At 36.2% G+C, this 22917-nt stretch overlaps 1 protein-coding gene across 8 annotated transcripts in view; it reads left to right on the plus strand.

Annotated features, from left to right (window-relative positions):
- Positions 1 to 13899, plus strand: part of sif (guanine nucleotide exchange factor still life) — a 674511-nt gene extending 660612 nt beyond the window's left edge. For 6 of the 8 annotated variants that reach the window (XM_083112137.1, XM_083112138.1, XM_083112139.1 and 3 more), the window contains 2 exons: positions 170 to 406; positions 1533 to 5201. In XM_083112137.1, coding sequence (XP_082968263.1) covers positions 170 to 406; positions 1533 to 1729 — 434 coding nt within the window. In that variant the 3' untranslated portion in view covers positions 1730 to 5201. Of the gene's footprint in view, positions 1 to 169; positions 407 to 1532; positions 5202 to 12090 lie in introns of those variants that run through there. The other 2 variants (XM_083112141.1, XM_083112140.1) reach the window with 2 other exon arrangements.
- Positions 13900 to 22917: the final 9018 nt, after the last annotated feature.

The raw sequence follows: 22917 nt of genomic DNA on the forward strand, positions 1-22917 counted from the left end.
ATAAAGCATCGAGTACCCTCAACCAATTAAAAAATTTTTAAACTTTTATGGTGCACTAAATTTACTTTAGAATATATTCCCTTCCCTCCTTTCAGACTGCTACTAGTAGACAAATCCCTGTAGAATAAGTGTATGTGTTTATCTTATATTTTTTGTTGTATTATTTCAGAAGAGGCTTCCAAGTTAGAAGTAGAAAAAGCAAAAGACAATGATCCAGGTACAAAATCAGAAGGTGAGGAAGATTCACAGCAGGCATCCAAGAAGGCCACTTTGGGGAGAACTCCAAATCACCTGAGTTTAAGCACAACCTCCACACTGTCTGCGGGCAGCACAGGCAGTCAGGCTCGTCTCATACAATCTTCAAATCAACCTGAAAACTATCATCCGCAACCCGTAAAAGACTTAGGTAAGCCTACATGCATGCAATGTTACCTCTCGGGCAACTACAGGACAATGTGAGGAACCACGCACACACTCGTTTGCTTCAAACACTGTTCTTCCATCTTGTCCTTTGCATCCAGTATTGCTAACCTGCACTGCTTGTGATCCAGATAATAAGAAGACTACATTGTTCCTGTGTGTGTGCGTGTGTGTATGTGTGTGTTTTGTGCTTAAAAATCTGTTAAAAATGCTGCATTATTTACATCAACACTAAAACTATGCTTCAATAAAGAAGAATTTTTATTGTTGGGTCTCAGTTAATTCTTTCTATATATGTATATATATATATTTATTGACAAGCATGGACTCACTCTTTTGCTCATGTATATTTAGATAAATCTTGCATAACAAGTACTTATTATGTATTGTGATTTATTCTATACATTTAACTATTGTTACTAGCATTTTGTAACAGGCAATGGTATTGGACTGTAACTAATATTGTTGCATGATAATTACTTTTTCTTAAGATTAATTTTTCAACCTTTGCGAATGTGCTTTTTTGTGATACTTATCCTATGTTGTTTATATCTTAACTCATTTCCTCCCCAGTTATGAAAATTTAATAATCTCATATTCATTACTATCTATAATATTTATTGACTAAACTACACACATTTAAGCAGCATATGCTGGTCGACTGGTTGTCACAGATGCATAAAGCACATCTTCCCTGTCCGTTTTAATTCATTTTTCACGGTTTTTGCACTTCTTTTTGTCGTCCTGCTAGGTGGTGTATGACTGGTTGTGAAACATCCAATACCATTGTCTTTTCTGTGTCTTTTTGCTACATACTTGTTAGCTTTGTTGATGTCAATGTCTGTTGGTTTTCAACACTATACATATTCCTCTGTCTTTTTTTATTCTAAATTGATATCATATCTCTTCTTTTTATTATCTGTTAAAGTTTTCTTTCCTTATTATATAATGTTGATATTCGTACATTTTTCCTGAAATTTTGTGATCAGCAAATATTTCTTTCAAAATTTTTATCCGAAAACTCTCTTAAGAAGAGACAAGAACAAAAAATACATAAATTCTATTAAAAAAGTGAAAATTTTCCAAAGTGATGTTTTCTTCACTTATTGTAGGCTCTCCAGTGTGGAAACCAAGAGACATGGTAGGCGAGGCTACAACACTTCCTCGCAAAGGAAAATCCTCAGATAGGGAACATTTCTTACTTTATGATGAATACGGGAGCTCATTGTTTGTGAATACTTCAAGTGCTACTACTTCCAGTGCCAAAAAAGATGCTGCTCAGGCGTCATCAAGTAGCCAGGCACCGTGATGGTGTTCAGGAAGATTTGGTGCAATAACTAGTTTCTACACTTGTTTTGCTCTGCTCTTGGTGTACTGCACAGGGGTTCCTGTGTAGTAATGAAGAGGCGCTCAAATCATTACTCGTCACCTGGTCTCGATGCATATCGTGTCAGTTCACCGAGGACCTAGGAGGCAGAGAACAGTTCATAGATGTTCTTGGTACACATCAGGTGATCAACTCGTCTGAACTACTCTTATTCTTCCAGAGTAAAACAAAGAAAAATCACAAAAAAATCCCTCTCCGAGATTGTTCCAGAAGAAAAAAAAATATGTGCCGGTTGTGAATTTTAAAAAAGGAAAAATTAAGAGAGTTCCATATACTAAGAGATAGAAAACAAGTTTCAAAAGATATACATATGATGCACAAAAGGGGACAATTAGAAGGAGAAAAATCATCAAACAACAATCCTGTGATGAGCTTTCTCAAATATATATATATATATATGAAGAAAATGTAAATTTTAGATAAAGTGCACATATATAAATAATTATATATAAATAAATATATATATATACATATGCACTTAAACTATTAGCGTGGTGGAGCAGCCCCTGTAAAATAAATGTTACAACTCTGTACAAAAGAAGTAAAAAGAATACACCAACCCAATCCTTTTTATTTGCTGGAAAAGATGATAAAAAAAATCCTGTTAAAGGGGTGTTGGTATTTAAAGTGTATGGTTCAACATACGCTAAAGGCACTTTTAAAAAACCACCAAGACAAGATAAAAATGATATTTTCTTATTGATACTTTTCCCCAAGGGTTGTTGCACTGCTGAAAAATAGAGTATATAATACAATGAATATCAGTATTCATTTTTTTTATAAAAATTGAAAATAAAAGGATTAACCTTTTACACATCCCTACAGCAATACAAGGTCCTGGCGTTGAATGTTATATTGTTGTCCAGTGACCTATAAATACATACATACACATACATATACATACACACACAAACATAAAACCCTGCTCCCAAAAGCTTTGACTTTAAGAAAAAAATAATAATTTCTCTTTTGTTGCTCTATATATAATATATACATATATCACAATACTTTACAAACAGTAATGCTGCAGTCAGTCATTGCCATCAGCTTCCATATTTGCCTTGAAATATTTGATTGAGGTAAAATATAAAAGATATAGAGAGAGAAAAAGAAAGCTAAATAAAAAACTGACAAGATGTGAATATGAACTGTAAGGCTATGTAAAATATAAAAGATATTATACAGAGAGAAAAAAAGATAAATAAAAAATGACGAGATGTGAATATGAACTGTGAGGCTATATTCTTATACCTGTGGAAAAATTAGGAGACGTGTATGTATGTACGTATCAATATATGTTATACAGTGAGGAGATATTTCTTGAGGAACTGTTTGTTATCTGTCTTATCATCTTTTGTTGATGTTGTTGTAATGTTTGACATTCTTGTAAAAAATCAAGATGTGAAATTAGAGGTTAAACTGAAAGATTTAACCAAACGCTGCCAAGTTGGATTACAATCATTCTTTCATACACCTAAAAGAACTGAAACACTAGAAAAATATTTCATAAGGGAGCTACATGTGACTGGGGATATATTATTGTAAATTGACATTTTAGAAAACTTTAGCAGTTGAAGAAATTCAAATTATACATAGACGAACAATAGAAGAAAAGGGTCAGTAGTTTTTAAGATAAAAGTTTTGATCAGGTAATAGAGAAAAAAAAAGGTGGGTGTGATGTTGGAGTTTGTCGCTCAAAAATGGCAAGATGTTTTCCAGTATAGTCATAGGGTAGCTTTACTACATTGTTTATTATTTCCCAATGTATATATTTCATCTTCATTCATCATTGTCATGATTTCTGAAAAAACAACACAAACTATTGTGGTTTGGAAAATATGGAAGAAGCTTCCATAGTAGGTATATTTTGGAAGTATTTTGTTGTGTTGTAAAACTCTATCGTCTTTCCATTAACACCATCAAATCACAAAAGTGGAATGTTCTTACTGAGTAGTTAAACAGATGAGCTTGAGCAAGAATTGCTGTGTCAAAACGAAGTAGTATTTTTTACATTGTATGATAGAGCTGGTGGTGGTTACTGACTGTCTGTTGTTCAGATTTCATGTTGCAAACATATTTTTACATATACCTCCCTCAAATCCCAGTAAAAGAAAATAATGAACATAACTGGCCTCATGTAGAATTATTATAATTGGTTATAAATCATTTGCCATGTTCCTCCTATTAATTTGTTGTAAGTCATTCAATCAGAAAAAAATATACCTGTTGTTAGTCATCCAAGAATAAATAAATATATATATACATACATACACATTGAATTTTATAGTTGATCATATATTTTTCTGCCTTACTAGACATTAGTAGAATGGGGACACCTTCCGTTTACAATCTTAAGTTTTGGTTATTTAACTTTGCCGCTTTCCTCTTCTTAGTGTTGAGCTAAACTATGTTGCTAAACCAGTCACACAAATCTGCATACACTTTTCTTAATTTTTTTGCCAGAACTACTGAAAAAAAAAGCATTTTGACTCTGAAACATATTGTAGTTTATATCTTTAACAAATCACCTAATGGAGGCTTGCTCATGAACTCTATATAATATTTGTTTGCATATCAACAATGAATGAAGGATTCTGTGAACCAGGAATTCTGTTCGAATTATTTAATCCTGGCGAAGTATGTTCTTAAGAACAATCAAAAAAAAAAACAAATTTTATATATACTTAGCCTGAATCTTGTTACAGATATTAATTTGCTGTTTTTGTGTGGTACTGTTAAATTAAGAAAATAAAAAAAGAAAACTTTATGTCTTAGGAAGAGATGATGTTTTTGTATATCATAATTAGCTGCGCTTTTTCTTTAAATATATACATTTTTTTTTGTTTAATTTAAGTTTCTTCCAGTTTTCTGTTATAATTCTTTTTATTCATTTTCTTTCTGCATAGGTCTCACTATTGATGCATTATTGTATGAATTGAGAAGATTTTCATAACATTACATATTAAATATAAAAACAAATATTTCTTGGTAAGTTCTGTTGCTTACTTTTATATTATATTCAGTTTTAACCCTCAGTCATTTCTAACATAAAAATATTAACTTATTCTTTACCTGTCTGGTATTTCTTCTCAGCTTCATTGTACATAGGCATGTTATTTATCTCAGAAATGTGTTCCTAATGATGAAACAACAACAAAAATGTACAAGCTAGTTAAATTCACAATATCAGTAAGCCACAGCTAACATTGCCATCTTGTCCTGGGTTTCATCTCCATTCTAGTTGTTAAGTAATCTTGTTGTGTATGTCAATTGTACAGAAAAATAAAAAATGGAATATTACAAAAAAAGTAAAGAGAATTCTCAATTTTCAGACTAGGTAAAGAAGAGAAACAAAAAAGGGAGAGATGCCTTGTATATAGTCTGTGTAAAGCTTTCAAATAAATTACATTGAACTCAAGACTAAATTATTAACCAACTAACCCTTCTCACTCATTCTTTATTATTCTTTATTAACCAACATGCATGGTTTTCAGTGGTTTGTTGCATGCTGCAAGCTTAACATGTGGTATGTTCTAGCAATAAATGATGATTGGTGATGAGTTCAGAGACAGTTGCCGCAGGCATTTTGACTGTCCCCTGCCTGTGAAGGAGCAGAAAGGGACTTTTATTTTCATTGTGCACAATGTCATAATTATGGTAAAATTATGTATCAGTGCAATGTCAAACCACTATGTTGCAATATGCAGATGTTAATCACATAAATACAAAGAACATATCTCTTATGTAGAATGATATCTCACATGCAATGCAATGCTCAACATAAATATTATTCTGGGCCTCCCTGATGCGCAGTGGTAGAGTCATTGCCTTGTAATCAAGGTGTTCCGGATTCGATACCCAGTGAAGGCACATAGTGGTTTGAATCCAACTTTAATCTGTAGGTGCAGTCCCGATTAGCCTTACTGTGCATAAAGTTGAGTTAAAACAACAATTCAATCCACAATCAATCAATCAATTAAATATAATTATTTTTCATTTTTTTAAACAACTGTGTGAAGTATTGAAGATGGTACTTTTGGCTATGTAAACTAATAAAACATTTGGACTAACCGAGTAACAAAATCAGGAAATGTGCATTAGAGTACTCGATTTTGTGTGTTAAGTTTTTTACATATTTTTTATTGTGGATTGTGTCATTGCCACACAGATTTCCATATTGGTTTACTTGAATAAATTCACTGAATATCACAATTACTTCACCAGAGAAAAACATACAAATGGCTTTATCTCCATAGTTATAGTAATCTTTATTTTCAGCATTGTTTGAAAAATCATTTATACTTTCGAAAGCAATTATAAACATCTGTCATCTACTCACTTGCAGATTGCCTCATTCAATATACAAGTGTTGAGGAACATATATACATCATTTACATCTCAATTTAAATGTGCCAATGGAAATAAGTTTTATCATTCCAATTTATTTAGTTTCTTTAATAAATGTTTGTGCTTGATTGAGACCCAGTGGAGGAGGAGAGGGGAGACATGTCACCCAATAATCCAGAAGCATGTGTTTATCAATATGTTAGCATATGTGTTTGAGTATGAAGGAAATAGGAAACACTCATCACTCATCCGACACTTGAAAATTCCAAATTTCCATGCCCTGCAGCCAAAGAATCTCAATCAATCACAGAGTAAATAAATTGAAGCATGGGCAATTGTCATGGCATAACACCAAAGCCTTGTTTCCATGATAACCAAAAATCACTCCCCTCCAGAGTCTGAAGAAGGTTGAAACGTAACGTTTAGTTTATGTTTTAAAATAAAATAAATTGTGCCCTGGTCAGCATATTGGATTTTTGTAAATGGAAGTCTGCCTTGGACCTGCAATTAGTGCCGGATCTACAATCCGGAAAACCCCGCAGTTTTGTGGGGCGAAGACAAGTAAGCTTTTAGTTACTCAGGGGTACAGAAATGAATATAATATCTAAGGTAAAGTTAAAGTACCCTATGCATATAGCACTGTGCCATGAAGGCACATTTAGGGATTGGGGGGGGGGGGTAGGTCCCCAAATATTTTCAATGTCGGCCATCTTGGAGGTGATATGTGATCAGCACCACACTGCGGCTGCATTTAGTCTCCACCCCATACCATTTGATTTGAGGCTGGGTGGGCCCTAGAGCCACTTTATGCGGAGACAAAGCTGGAAATATTCCGACCTTAGATCACCCACCCAAGATTTCCCACGTGGCAGTCAGACTAGAATCAAATCTGGCTTGGATTTCATGAGAAATGCCAGGGTAAAGATTCCTTCAACCAATCTTTAATCAGGAAAAAGTTACGACTGCGTTGTGAGAAAACAGTGTACTATATATACACACAGTATATATATCACATAACCAACCCCTTTCCCATTTAAAATTTTTGAGTTGGGTGGGTGTAGGTAGAAGAGGGCCTTTGGTAATATTTTGCGAGGGGGCCCAATGCTTGTAGATCCGGCACTGCCTGCAATATTGCTAGGTCAAGAGTGAAGATAAGACAAAACAGAACATGGCAGTATACAACAACAGGGTTCTCTAACCAGGCTAGGTGAATGTGTGAGTGGCAGAGTGGAGGTAAGTTGAATGGCATGTAGTGAAGGGTGGAGATGGAAGTTGGTTAGGGCTTGGATTTGGATTGGAACAGGGGTGCCCTCACCCCCAAGGCCATAGATGCATCCACCTCCCCCAAAGCCATACATCATAAACCCCCCCCCCAAATGTACTTCATAATGAATAATTGATTTTTTTGAGTTTTTTAAATTAGAAAAATCAAATTTTCGAAGACAGAAAGCTAGCACATTGATTAGTTAAGAACTTAAGTTAACCTGACTTGTCAGAAAGTAAATTACATATGTACGCTTATATAGCATTCGAGGGCAGAGAGTGAGATTTTAAGAAAACATAATTTGACGGTCTAACACAATTGTTTTCAAGTTCAGATAGAAAATTCAGAAACACTAAATATTTGTGCTGCAGTTGTCCGTTAACGAAAACTAATTTGCTTGTGTGACTGGCTCATTTTGTCATTTGATGAGGCATATACAGAGCTGTAGCCAGAAATTTCTAAGGTTGGGCTGATAATACGATACGGTGCCACATTATAAAACTCACCCTTTCTACTTGGGGTAAATATTATTTAGTAAATAAATTTTAGTAATCTACAGCAATTTGCATGGAATTTTTCTTATGTGCAAATTTCACTTGCAAAAATGTTGAAAAAGAGATTTAATCAGACAATATAGTATTTCTAATAGAACAACAGCATTAAAAAATGCACCTGCTCTAAGTTAAGTAGTATACCAACACTATTAGTAGTGTAATCACTTCACAAAATGCAAGGCACATACTGCTTAAACACTATTGTGAGCAAAGCAAGCAAGATTTTTTTAGATGCAATCAAGATTTTTTTAGATCTATTTATTTTCAAACTAGCTTGAATATTAGTTTAATAGAGTGGACGATTTTTCACAGATTGCACATTTACTCTTATCCAACTTTTCTCTTTTTGCACTTTTGGCGCCGGATACAAAAACATTGCATCATCCAGAAAATGCGTGAAAAGTTGAAAAAAAAATCTGGTAAATGAAAAAAATGATGAAAAACCTCTAATAAGCTTTCTTCGATATAACATCATTACAGGCTCACAGCAAGGGCAATCAACCTGAATTTAACAGGCAGCTCAATCTGGTGGTCAGGGAATATTTCCACCTCAGTTAAAGAATATATGCATCTCCCTTTCGTAAATCCAAAGGCTGATAATGACTTTTTCGAGGAAGGATATTTTTTACTGTACAGAGGATATGAAGAAATTATCAAGTTCCATGAGACTGGATGCCATAGAACAAACAAGTTCCATGTACAAAACGATGAAATGTCACTTTTTCAAATTGCAATTTCCTGAAAAGTCTCAAGAATTATATGATGTACAATGGGATTCATGAGTATTACTCTGCAATGTCTATTTTCATTGATTTGTCTGTTGCATGCTACGTGTTTTCGAGGAACAAATTTTTATGATTTTTATGTATGCTGTGTGTAAGTTGTCAATCTGTTATTTGGAGTTTCATAAGTTCTCTATGGCTTAAAAAGACAAAGAGGAAGGGAGAGAGAGAGAGAGAGAGAGAGAGAATAAACATGTGATGGACAATGTGCTTTGGTAATACCTACATATTCCATTCCATGACAGCTAGTAGAAATGCTACCAAAGTCATTTTTTGAGTTTACCATATTCTGTGGTTTGGGTTGGGTTATCATGATGCCAGAACAAAAATTGCTCCTTGACTGAATGTGAAGCTATGCCATTTTAGGTGGCATGTTTTTATGGATAGGTAGTATATTTCAGCTATTTCTACCAGATGAAGTTGATATTGTCACCACGGAGATGTCCTATGCATGCATACACTACAGGATGCACATTGCCCCTGACCAATAGTGATGAAGTAAACATTTAATTTATTTTTTTTCCCAGGGAGGTTCAAGTAATCCCTCATCCTTTCTTTGTGGGTGCCCATGGACTTCTTATTTAGTAGTCAATGCTACATTTATTGTACTTTACCCCTTTTTATTGTCACTTATAGAAGTGAACAAAGGATGGTTACAATATATACTGCAAACCTCCACTCCCCCTCCACAAAATTGTGAATAATCCAGCTTAAAATCCCCTTCATAGTACATGACATCCCAATGGTATATAGGAATTTTACATCATATTGGTAAATACAGTCCCCCAAAACTTGATGTTTGATCACCCCCCATCTACATCCCTTGACAATCTAAGATTTAAAACTAAGATTAAAAACTCTATATCCCCCTCCCCCCCGCCTCCAAATGTAATACTCAATACCCCACCAAATTTTCTATGCCAATTTTAGACTTACTGTTATGTTATGTTGACTTAGTGTTGACACCCCTGGATTGGAAAGTTACTGAATGGTGGTGTTCAGTCCAGGGGTTTTACACATACCAGCCAGAGAAAATTCCCACTCATGGCTGATATGTAAGCCCTCTCCCAGAATTCATTTGCTGAGGTGTTGGTGGATTTGGGTAAAGGGTGTACGTATATAAACACTATGTGGCAATAGTCAATGAAGTCCACTCCCACCACCCTATATATTTGTGTATGTTCGTTTATGTTATTCTTGTATTATGTTTAATGACATCCATTGCATTATTGTAGTGCTTAATGATGAATAAACATACCTATAAACATTGGTATAAACTTGCCAACTTAGATTCTCGATATATATGTTAAGCTCACTGACTGTGCTTACTTCAAAGAATTTCCAGTTCGTATTGCCTCATACAAAATTTCAGGAGCACAGAGAGAACATTGTCTCCCCCCTTTCCCCATCACGGTGTTTCCAGGGCTGCAATTATGCCACTGGATCTATGTGTTTTCTCACTGACAATTGTAGATTCCACTCAATGCCAATAGTTCTCTTTATAATTCAAGTACAAGTTACTCACAGTACTTTATAGTTTTAAAGGGTGAAACACTTTCTTTGAGCATAGGCATAGTAGATGCAAATCAAGTACAGTCAAGTACAATATTGCAAATTTACAATTCAAATTGTTCTGAAGTCCACGTTATGCATAGAAAAGCTACTCAGGACCTGCAACTTATGTGCCTCCACTAGATATCGAACCTGGGAGCCTCTTGATTACAAGGCGACGATGGCAAATTGGTCAGAATACAGAGTTAACAATGATGGTGTACTCTCATTGATGCCTTTGTAAGAAACAAAAATTGATCATCATTGATTGATTGGGTTTATTTCACTTCGCTTTTATGCCACTTGGAGCTAATCATGAAGATGAGGATGAGTGACAATACAATATGATGAAATTGATGAAGGGACACTTACAAAGAACACCCATGCCCAGGCTGGGAATCGAACCTGGGACCCCATTTTGTGCTAACCACTCGGCCATGGAGGTCGGCAAAAGTTGGTCATCAATTTTATAGCCATGATACTGATGGTTACATGGCAGAGCCATGGTTAGAAATTTCATTGCACAGGTGAAGAATAGAATTTGGTACCCCCTACATAAATTAGTCTGTTTGCACTATTAACATATAATATAAAGTGCATAATGTTTCAGTCTTATTTAGTTTCCTTGCACTCTATTTCGCCTCCCACACAGAAAAAAAATATGTATCAAACTCCATAAGCGGCTCAGTTGGAAGCAGCTCTATTTTTGGCTGTTGTACAGGAAGCCAATGCATTTGAAGAATTATGGTGAAAAGTGAATTTTGGTGAGGAATCATATATTTCCGGGTTGAGTCCCAAGTTGCCAGAAAAGCCTTTCAACCTAGAAACAGCAGAATCCAATCAAAGGTAAATGACAACACTGCTAACAGAAAGCAATTCTATAGTCTGCATACAAGTGTTCGCATCATCACAAAAATGAATAAGTGCTTTATTATAAACCCTGTACTGAAATAAATTATTATAAACTGTTCTAAATTCTATGTAAATAAACTTTATAGCAATTACTGTTTCACGATTTGTAAAAGTGTCAATAATGTTCAGGGGTACACTGATAAGCAGATAAGCTAGATATTGCTCACCTTGTCAATGTCAAATTACAATGCCAGTGTTGTCAAATATTTTGCATGATACTGGAGACCCAGGTGCATCCAGCCATAGTGTTTTTTGCGCTAATATATTACAATTATGCATTCAATACAAAATGGTGCTTTAATTTTAATTTAATTTAATTAGCAGTGCTTAGGTTAAAAAAACAGACTAAAACTTGAAAAATCCACATTCTGTGGCTGCTGTTTACTGGCAAAAGTATGCAATTTACATCAAAACAACTAGTGAATGCAAATTTAACACATATCAAACAATCAATATTCAAGAAATAAGTAAGGATAGTAAATTCAATATATCAGCAAACTGACTCACAATGTATTCAACCTTTGACTGTTCCATTTTCCTGTGCTCATTGTTCAAAACAGATATGTCTGTTAATCTTTCCTGATAATTACTATTCCACAGATAACTTTCTATTAACTTCAATTTTAAAAATGGTCATTCTTAGGAAGGGTCAGGGGTAAAGTGAGGAAGCACAACTCCTCAATCAGTTATTTTTCTGACATCATCACTAAGGACCAGGGTTGGTGGAAAAATATGGACTATTCAAGAACGTTTGAACACAGGTATGATGGTTATTGAACGTGGAGTTTTCTTAACATTGAAAGTTGTTTTTCCTTTTTGTTTTTATAGTAGAATTACGATTATTTTAATTGTATTTTTGTGTGTATTTTTCAGGTGTGCATTGAATTTGATGAAGACTTCACTGTATATAATCATTTGAAGAGCCCACGATGTACGAATTTTTTAACCACTTAAAGGTCTTCAAAATATCACATTTTTATTCAAGATTTCCTGGGCTTCATAAACACAGTGAACTGCAACTTTTCTGTTATCCAAGAATGCTTGTTAGCAGTGCTTTTATTTCTCTCACAGTATGCAAAGGTACAGCATATTGGTATATATTTATCTGAATGGGAATAACAACTAAATGTTTGTATCAATATTAGCATGGTAATTTGAGTAAGATATGTACCAAATTTCGCTACCCCTAAGGAAAATTTTAATTCTTGTTTTGAGTTATATTTATTGCAATGGAAAAAGAATAAAAAATATGTTTGTAGTTTAACCACTTAAAGGTCTTAATGTTAAAAATACAAATGTATCTTTTGAAGAGTTAGTTATCTTTACTCCAATTACAACACACACACCTTCATTCCTGGAAAAATGATGATCTGATGAAAAAAATATGCAATTAATTCAATCGAAGCCTTTAATTATAAGTTAATAATTTATATTAAAATAAGTATTTTGAATTAAATATACTCTTACACTATTGATTATAAATATTTTACATTTTAAAATATTAATTTTAAAATGTTTACTATGTTAGTTTTAAAATTTTAGGACCTCCCTGATGGTTCGTACAATGTCACCTTGCAATCAAGAGTCCTTACCATGGTGGAGCACATTGTACAGTGTTTTATATCCCACTTTTAAGTATTAGTCCATTCCCTATTAGCCTATCAGCATAAAATGGATTTAAAACATTCTTAAATTTTTAATTCGATACTTTTATTTCATTAAATAATGATCAGCTGAAAGCCTTGCCTATTTACATCTTGGTTTATTATTGTAATGTTATGATGTTATGAAATTACAAAGCAAATGTGAATTTAAAATACAGATGATTTCAGTCAGATCCCATCACATGTACAGCATCTTATTTTCAGAAGGAGCTTGAATTGTAAAGGTGGATATTATAGAACTGCATTGTAAGGGCGATTAGGATACACAATAAACATATTTCATAATTACCGTAGCAGAAATCAAACCCTTTTCATAAATTCCAATTTCACCAGACTAATATGTTGATGGGGAAATTGTTTCCTTTTTTAATGTTTTGCAGTAAGTGTTGTGAAACTATCATCTGCAGATATAACTAAAATTCAATACAATTTTGTTAAGGCGAGCAAATGATGCTTTCCAATGATGTATAGCAACTAACGATTCATAACATTTAAAATTGAAATCAAAAGGATTACTTATGTGAACAAGGTTACTTCAGTGCACTTGACTAACATTAATAGCATCTGTGGAGTGAACCATTATGCTTGCTGTCAATGTACAAGGTGTCACACTGTTAGTGACACTCTTAAGTGTAATGAATGGAATCTAAGATTTTTATGTATGCATTGACGAAGTTGACAACTGTGATGAAATTTGGTACATGTATCTTAGCTCTTACAATTAACATTAAATGATTTTAATAGAACAAATCTGTTGCATATTGTTTGAATCATCATAGCAAACTGACATGAAAATTACTGGGACTTAGTTTTTTCAGAAAAAAGCACTGCTGATAGAATATATGCTCAGAAGTCTGTAACAAGTGATCAAGCTAACAAAGAATATTGTTGGAGTCAATCCACTATTTTACATTGATTGATTTCCTAGTCATGATATTCATTGTATTGCATAAAAGACAGAATATTTAATACAGTCTTCTTATACTGCCAATATAAATGTAAGTCAACAATTAACTAGAAAAGAAAATTAAATTGTATATTATGGAATCTTGATGGTTAAAGTTACTAGAATTCTTGTTGTGATGTTAGTGTCATTGTTTGATGTCATGGTAATAAATACTTATTTTCATTATTTTCTTTTACTCATTCTCTATCTCGAATCATTATTTTACTCATTGCAATAGAAACATTAAAAGATGATGTGTGCATGTCAGGGACGTCGTTAGGGGGAGGCACGTGGGGGCACTGGCCCCGGCAAACATCCATGTGGCCCCGGGAAACTGTTCTGTATTTGCTGGAAATTTTACTTTGATTGACAAATATTGCAAAATAATTCTTCAGTAAATTTTGCTTTTTGTTTGAAACACTTCTTCAATTTTCAGTAGCACGAACCCAAGTAAGGCATTTCTTTCTTATTTCCCTGTTTCTTGCTTGTTGAACACAAACAGATGTATTGGGAGGGGATGCAGTTAATGGTTTTGTGGTCCGCCCCAGTCAGGCAAGTCTGAGACCTATTGAAAATGCACTTTTCCTCCCTGCTGCACCCCAGATCCAGGATCCCCCCAAAACCCGCATTTTCTCTTCATCTGGCCCTGCACTGGCTCCATGGGCGCCGAAAGGATCACACAAACAGGAAGATTTAGCTACGGGTGACTAGAACTTTCTGCGTTAATTATTTTATGGTTCATAAAATATATTCCCATGCGTTTCAATTTCCAAGAACAGAATTCTATTGCTTGTCCCTCTTTCGGCGTTGCACAGTTGATATCTGTCAGTTTGAAGTAGGATTTGCTGCCCGAGCGGTAGTAAACTTCTGTAAACGCGAGAGGATAGAATCACGAAGTGTTTGTGATCTCGTTTTCCTACATCGCGAGTGAAATGTCGAATGAGAAGCTGCCAGATTGTCTGCCTCTGGAAACAATGGATCAGGATCGAAATTCTTGAAATCCTTTCCTTACTGACAGTGTATATTTCCATGTTTTATTTATGAGGTATATATTTTTAATCACAGAGTCACATCACTTCAACTCGCCACCCCCAATTGAGTTAAAAAAACAAAAACACCCCCACCAGCAAATTTTTGTTCTTTCGAACACTATGATATTGTGCGATTCCCCAGGTTCTTATCCCAGTATACGCCACTGCCAAGACTATATACCGCGTGAGGCACCTAAAAGTACCACCTGAAATAGCGAAGAAACCAGAAACAGTAGCGATGTGAGGTTTGCGGGAAACAATAATATCAAATGGGGCTCGTAAGTCGGAGGTATGGGGTGGGTCGAAAAAGATCGACAAATGGGGCATCTGGAGCAAAGTCATATTTTTTTTTAAATGGGACGATATACAATAACGCATAATATAAAAGAGCATACGCAGAGAAACACAACGCCGTTGGTCTCATGCATCTACTGCACATAGGAACGAAGATATGGCCATGTGAAAATATGTAAACAAACTAACAAGTGGCCCACTTGACCGTCAGTACCACGGCATGTAAGACTTCTCGGGTGCCTGACAGAACTGCCTTTATGCAGAGCAAGTTTTGATAGCAGATCCACGAGATCGTGTTAGTTCATAGCAAGCAGTCGTAGTGGTAAGAGCGAAGATTATGGTGTTCACAAACATAGAAAAAGCGGACATGATCCTGATTTATGGGGAATGCCGAAAGAATGCCTCAGAAGCCTACCGTGTGTACGCAGAGAGATATCCGGACAGACGACAGCCATCTCGACGTCGTAAGTTTGGTAAGTTATTTATTAAATTAAGAAACACCGGAAGTGTAACACCACGAGCACGTGTGCGGAACAAGCCAACTACAGGTGAGGCAGGTGCAACAAATGTTCTCGCCGCTGTTGCTGTGAATCCGCACGTTAGCTCCCGTGAAATTACCAGGGATGCTGGGATGAGTCAGCGAAGTGTATTGCGCATTCTGCACACATACAAGTTTCACCCATATCATATCTCCCTCCATCAGGAACTTCACGGGAATGATTTTGTAGACCGTGTTCGGTTTTGCACATGGATGTTACGACACGACACACCCGATTTGTCACGTATCCTCTTCACTGACGAGGCAACTTTTACCAATCATGGAAATGTCAACCTAAGGAACATGCACTATTGGTCGGTGACAAATCCACATTGGCTTCGCCAAGTGGAACGCCAGCGCCCATGGAGTGTGAACGTGTGGTGTGCTTTGGTGGGTGAACATCTCATTGGCCCTTTTTTTTATACAAGGGACACTGAATGCTGACCGATACATACAGTTTTTACAACATGAACTGCCTTTACTATTGGAGGACATACCACTTCAGACAAGGAGGGAAATGTGGCACCAACATGACGGGTGCCCAGCTCACAGTGCAAGACGCGCTACAGCATGTGTGGAAAATACATTTCCAAATCGTTGGATTGGACGTGGAGGGCCTGTCAAATGGCCGGCTCGTTCCCCAGATTTGCAACCGTTAGACTTTTTCCTGTTGGGAAAGCTGAAGGACATTGTCTACCGGGATGTGCCAACAACTCCAGAGGATATGCAACACCGCATTACTGCGGCCTGTAGGGACATTCCCTACGAGATGCTACATTCTGTGCAACGATCTTTGCGTGGGCGCCTCGTTGCCTGTATCGCGGCTGACGGCCACCACTTTGAACACACACTTTGACAGGTTTTCGCTTCTTACGCAGTGGTTCTTCGACATACTGTCATGGTCATTTTCATTATGCTGTAACACTGTCAAATACATGGTGCTGACGATGTCTACTATATTTTTTCTTCCTTTAACACGTTCTGTCTTCATCTTGTCCGATGGCTTCCGACATCTCATACTTGTACATGCCGTGGTACTGACGGTCAAGTGGGCCACTTGTTAGTTTGTTTACATATTTTCACATGGCCATATCTTCGTTCCTATGTGCAGTAGATGCATGAGACCAACGGCGTTGTGTTTCTCTGCGTGTGCTCTTTTATATTATGCATGTTATTGTATATCGTTCCATTAAAAAAAATATGACTTTGCTCCAGATGCCCCATTTGTCAATCTTTTTCGACCCACCCCATACCTCCGATTTACGAGCCCCATTTGATATTATTGTTTCCCGCAAACCTCACATCGCTACTGTTTCTGGTTTCTTCGCTATTTCAGGTGGTACTTTTAGGTGCCTCACGCGATATATATATATATATATATATATATATATATATATATATATATATATATATATATGCATGTTCTCGCCGCTGTATATATATATATATAAGAGAAAGAGAGAGGGGCTGTTGCGCAAAGGATTATTATTATTATATAAAAGAGAGAGAGATATATATATTACAAAATAGTTCAAATAGTGCGAGCGCCATTGAAAAGTCATGTTTAGAAAATAATATATTTATAAATTAAATGTTGCGTACTAGGAATTATTATTACAATAAAGAACATGTCTAATTGTGAGTTAAGAAAAAGCAATAATAAAGAGATATTCTCGCATCACGATTGCAGTTCGAAAAAGTCAGAACAGGGATTGAAAGTAACGCACTGTCCTGACTAAATCGCTGAATCGGACGTCTGGTAGCCTTGCATCAATGATTATAAAACTAAAACTACCCAATATTGCAGCCTGAAGACTTTTGCGCAAGAAACAGATTCATTTATGTAAGAACAAAATTGAAATTTTTACACATTTCTAAAATCGACGATGTTATTTTCGTAGTTATTGATAGGTTCACATTTAGATATTTTTTCAGGGTTCGAGAGGGGCATGGCTGCCATGCCCCCCCCCCCGGGTACTGGCCTGACGTAGACAGTGGGAGAGAAATTTTGGAGAATCTTTCTATTAAATTTATTATTTACATCCACCTTATGCTCAGATAGGTTTATTGACAATCGTGAACTTTTCGTTCAATAGATAATATTTGGTTTTAAACGACGGGAGAATATCTTGCAAATTTCCTTTCGTGCTCTTTTGAGAGAATATATACTTCTACAATAGCAATCGCGTTCGGAAACGGTGAAAAAAATGAAGTTTTCAAAGTCAGACAAGCTTGGTAGCGTAGCTTGTTCGCGATCAAAGTAACTCACTCACACTATTCAAGGCCGCTTCTTATCGCAAAACACTGTGCGTCGATGCACAGTGTCTGCACCCAGCAAGTTACAAGTGACCAGAGTCGAATTTGAAGGAGAATCTGAAGAATGATAGATTTCATCAGAGGCGGCTAGGTGGGTACTAGCTCAACATGCAATAGTTTAAGTCATAATTTCTGACAAACAAGAAATCTTATAGAATAAGTATTAGGATAGTAATACGTGTATCCGCTCCTTTTTAAAGCTCGAAGACAATCTGTATTCCATTTGTTTATATTGGCAAATTGGTCAACCGAAGTTTATTATAAGGAACTATTTCGAAGATGTTCATGTAACCGTTATAAAATTACAAATACAGTATATGCACAAGCTTAGATATACTAACAACGAAGAAATAAATTCAGAGTTAAATTTCAAATGCATGTGTATAGAGTAATTCTAGAAGTACAGAGCTATATCAGAGCATTGAACTTCTTTTTGCATGGTAACGTTTACAATATTTACGCGACAGAATAATTAAGAGCTGTTGCTTCAAGGGAAACAAACGGCGTAGTGTATTGGTTAGAGTTCTTGAAAGCATTGATTACGGACCAGGTTCGATCCTCCATACTAGGTGTTCTTTTTTTAATTCTCCTTTTATTAGAAACAAGAGCATGGTAACATTATTTGCAATAGCAGTGTATAGTGGCTATATTGTTCTGCATATGGAATTTATATAAAAAAAATAAACAAATAAATGAATTGACACACATTCAAAGGGATATTTTCATGTATAAGATCGTGAATTATGATACTCTAACGATAATTGTGTACTGCTTCAAAGACATTGACAAATATTAATGAAATAACTATTTATATTTGTGGAAATTCAGGACATACTAATTTTACCCCTTTTTCCACTCGAGTTCAATGCAAGGATACCTCCGCAAATATCGAATGAGAGTTTTCATCATGTGCAATTCTCCATTAAATGTTTTCGCCGAGTCGTACTACCTTCGTTTTCTTTGTTACAAACAAGTATTGTTTGCACATTACATGTAGGAGGAGAGTTGCATCTACATTTCACATTGGTCAGCTCCTTCTACTTACTTTCAGGAGCGAAAGCTTGTAGGGTAGTGTTTACCGTTCAGGACTGCCAATCTGATGGTCGTAGGTTCAAACCCTTCCGGTGGCAGAAAATTTTCGTAAGTTCCCATTGTGTTCATTGCCCACGCCGTGTGAAACGGAATGATTCAGTTTGGAATTAACGATGTTGGGAGGGGAAATATTAAATTACAAAATCTCCATTTCAACGAACCGAGAAGTGGACACAAATTGGATAATTCTTATAAATATTCATGTTTTTAGTGGTATAATCGCAGGTAAAATCAAAGATATTACATGGAAGATTTTACCTTGCTCTGAACTAAGCCAAAAGACATTTCGAACCGATCTAATACATTCTCCAATACATTTCAAAATGTTATTGAATGTTTCATGTCGATAATTTGACCAATGCATCAATTCTTGACGCTGAGACGATATTTTCTGCAACTATCTCTTCTCTTCAGTCCCTTCTGTTCTTCTCTTCTCCTTCTCTTCTCCCCTCCTTCTGCTCGCTCTGCTTTTATCTCATATCGCCTTCCCTACTTTTCTCGCATCTTATCTCCATCCCACTCATCTCCACTCCTCGTATCTCCTCTCCTGTCTTAGATTTCCGAATCCATTGCACTCTTCTCCTCTTCTTTTCGTTATTCCCCTTTTCTCTCCTTTACTTTACTCTCCACTCCTCTCTTCTCGTCTCCTCTTCTCCTCTCTTCTCTTCTTTGGTCCATTTTCCTCATCTCTCCTAGAATATTTTTCCATTCTCCTTACTACATCTCCTCTCCTCGTCTATCCTCTCTTTATTCTCTCCTCTACTTTTCCTCTTCTCCTTTCGCTTTCTCTTTCTCTTTCTCCTATCTTGTCACCTTTCATTTTCTCTCACCTCTTTTCCTTTCTGTAGACTCATCAGCGATGAAATACTAGAAAACCTATTTCTTTCCTTTCAGAAAGGATTTTGTCACTTGCGATATAATAGTGATATTTTTAATAATTTTATACAATATTACTTGTTTTTATTCCTTTCGCGTATTTTATAAATATCTATTGAGCATGTGGCAACCCTGAAATTGAGCCTAACTCTACACGCAACCCACCAACGCCTTGTGCAAATTGGGTTGCCTAGTTTAAAATGTTGTTGTCCTAAAACTTTTGAGAGACACTGTACAGCAGAATAGGTGGAGACTTCAGAGGTAAGTATGACAATTCAAACAGTCGATTAGTGATCAGTCAGTGTCCATTGGTTGCTTTATAAGTTCTAGTGATTCGAAAATGAAATGGACTAAATACCGTAAAGTAACGAAGTCTACTACTAGTTCCAGTTCGGTCCCAAAGCTAAAGACATTGACGACAGCGGAACTTCGAGTAGTGAGTGCTACGAGTAGTTCGGGTCGAAAGACGAAGAGATCGAAGGTATCTCTCTCTAAAGTGAATATTTCGGCAGTATCGGGCTGGGCATTGGAGCGATTTATTAAAAAAGAAATAAGCTGCACAGATCAACTGAAAATCAAAGTTTTGAGTGATGATTTGGTTGTGCCAGGACCAAATTTTGTGTATGCAGTCCGAGAATTTCATGGCATAAAAAATACTTTTGTTTAAGGCTACCATACTTTTGTTTAAGGCTACTGGGTTCGACACACACTCAACAGACAATTTTGAACACTTGCGAGTACTTAGGCCTGAATATGAACAATTTGGTGGGTTTCGGCTTTTATAAGAGCGGCAAACATGGGAGGACAAGACACATTAGTGGTGTTCAGGCTCGAATGAGAGAGAAATATTTGTGAACTGTCTGCGTCCAGTTCCCAGCACACAGTTTGAATCTCTCGTTGTCGAGTGCATTGTGCATTCCGTGCATGTGTAACACCTTCGTAAAAATACTTCTGGTACATAGATGTTTTGATGCCTGATGAGAAGAAATGGACAAACACACATACTGAGATGGTTCCGGCACACAATGTTAATGCATGGAAACAGAGGAGTTGAGTGGTAGAAAATGTCCCGATTTCACGTTCTGATTAAAATGACAGCCTTAAACAGTGGCGACGATTTAGGAGATAGTTGCTCCCCATTCTTTTGCCTCCACACTATCACACTATGGCCTCTTAATGCTTGTCTCCTTGTCCACCCCCCCTCCACACACTTTGGAACCCAATTGCCACCACTGGCCTTAAACATACAATTGTGATACCCCTTTAAAAAATGTTGTTCAGCCTCCCCCCTAAAGGAATCCCTGGATACGTGCCTGCTGCTTCCCGTAAAATATCACTGCACTCTCCATATTTCTCTTCTGTCTTTTCTTTGGCGCCGTCAATAGCTTCAACACGTTGTTTATATATATATATATATTTGTCACATATTTGTTTTAATTAGTATTCTGCTTATTCCGCCAGCTGTCGCAGCAGCTAGGGCTCAAAGGGCAGTGCAGTTACACCGGAAGAAGGCTCCGAAATGTCAGGTTTCAGAAGTTAACTCGTCCAAATTAAATGTGCTCCCTCTAAATTTAAATCATAGTTCACAAATAATTTGATTAAAAGTTTTAAAAGTATCTGTTTTATTTAATAGTGTATTAATTGGTGCATTCTTCTCCAGCATAGTTATAGGCAGTGACCACACTACAAGGGGGGGGGAGGCAGGAACGCCTCCTATTCTCGTTCGACAATTTCTCTCTCTCTCTTATCTGCCCCCAGTAAAACGCCAAAAATAAATAAATGAATGAATGCTCTTTTAGCCAATATATGCATTTTTGTGTCCTATGTAACGGAATAATAAACATGATTGCCCCGGGAAAATATGATTTACCCCTCCATCTTTACTATTGCGCCGTCACTAGCTACAACATATTTTGATTTCTATTGTTCCCACATCTTTATTTTAATTTTAGTATTGTGAATCATATTCCACTGTGTTACCTCACGTAGCCACCCCCCCCCCCCTACAGACACACACAACGTACGATTTCAGTTGTAAGTTTTAGACTAAGCTTGTCAAATGTCCACATATATATTTGTATTCTTGAGCCATTTAAAAAAAATCATTTCGCCCCTTCTTCTGGACTATTTCATAGCAATGTTTTCCCACTTGAAGCCCCTTTGCAGATCGAGAAGGCTTCAACACGCTGTACTTATTATATATATTTGTCACATATTTGTTTTAATTAGTATTCTGCTCGTTCCGCCACCTGAACGCAGCGGAACGGAATAATAAACATGATTGCCCCGGGAAAATATGATTTACCCCTCCATCTTTACTATTGCGCCGTCACTAGCTACAACATATTTTGATTTCTATTGTTCCCACATCTTTATTTTAATTTTAGTATTGTGAATCATATTCCACTGTGTTACCTCACGTAGCCACCCCCCCCCCCCCTACAGACACACACAACGTACGATTTCAGTTGTAAGTTTTAGACTAAGCTTGTCAAATGTCCACATATATATTTGTATTCTTGAGCCATTTAAAAAAAATCATTTCGCCCCTTCTTCTGGACTATTTCATAGCAATGTTTTCCCACTTGAAGCCCCTTTGCAGATCGAGAAGGCTTCAACACGCTGTACTTATTATATATATTTGTCACATATTTGTTTTAATTAGTATTCTGCTCGTTCCGCCACCTGAACGCAGCAGCTAGGGCTCAATGGGCAGTGCAGTTACACCGGAAGAAGACTCGGAAATGGCAGGCTTCAGAAGTTAACTCATCCAAATTAAATTAAACAGGTATGTGCTTTCTCTAAATTTAAATTATAGTTCACAAATAATTTGATTAAACGTTTTAAAAGTATCTGTTCTATTTAATAACGTATTAATTGGTGCATTCTTGTCCAGCATAGCTATAGGCAGTGACAACACTACGGGGTGGGGGGACAATTTCT

This window comes from Lepisma saccharinum, chromosome 1, assembly GCF_977018435.1.
Source record: "Lepisma saccharinum chromosome 1, izLepSacc3.1, whole genome shotgun sequence".
NCBI lineage: Eukaryota > Metazoa > Arthropoda > Insecta > Zygentoma > Lepismatidae > Lepisma > Lepisma saccharinum.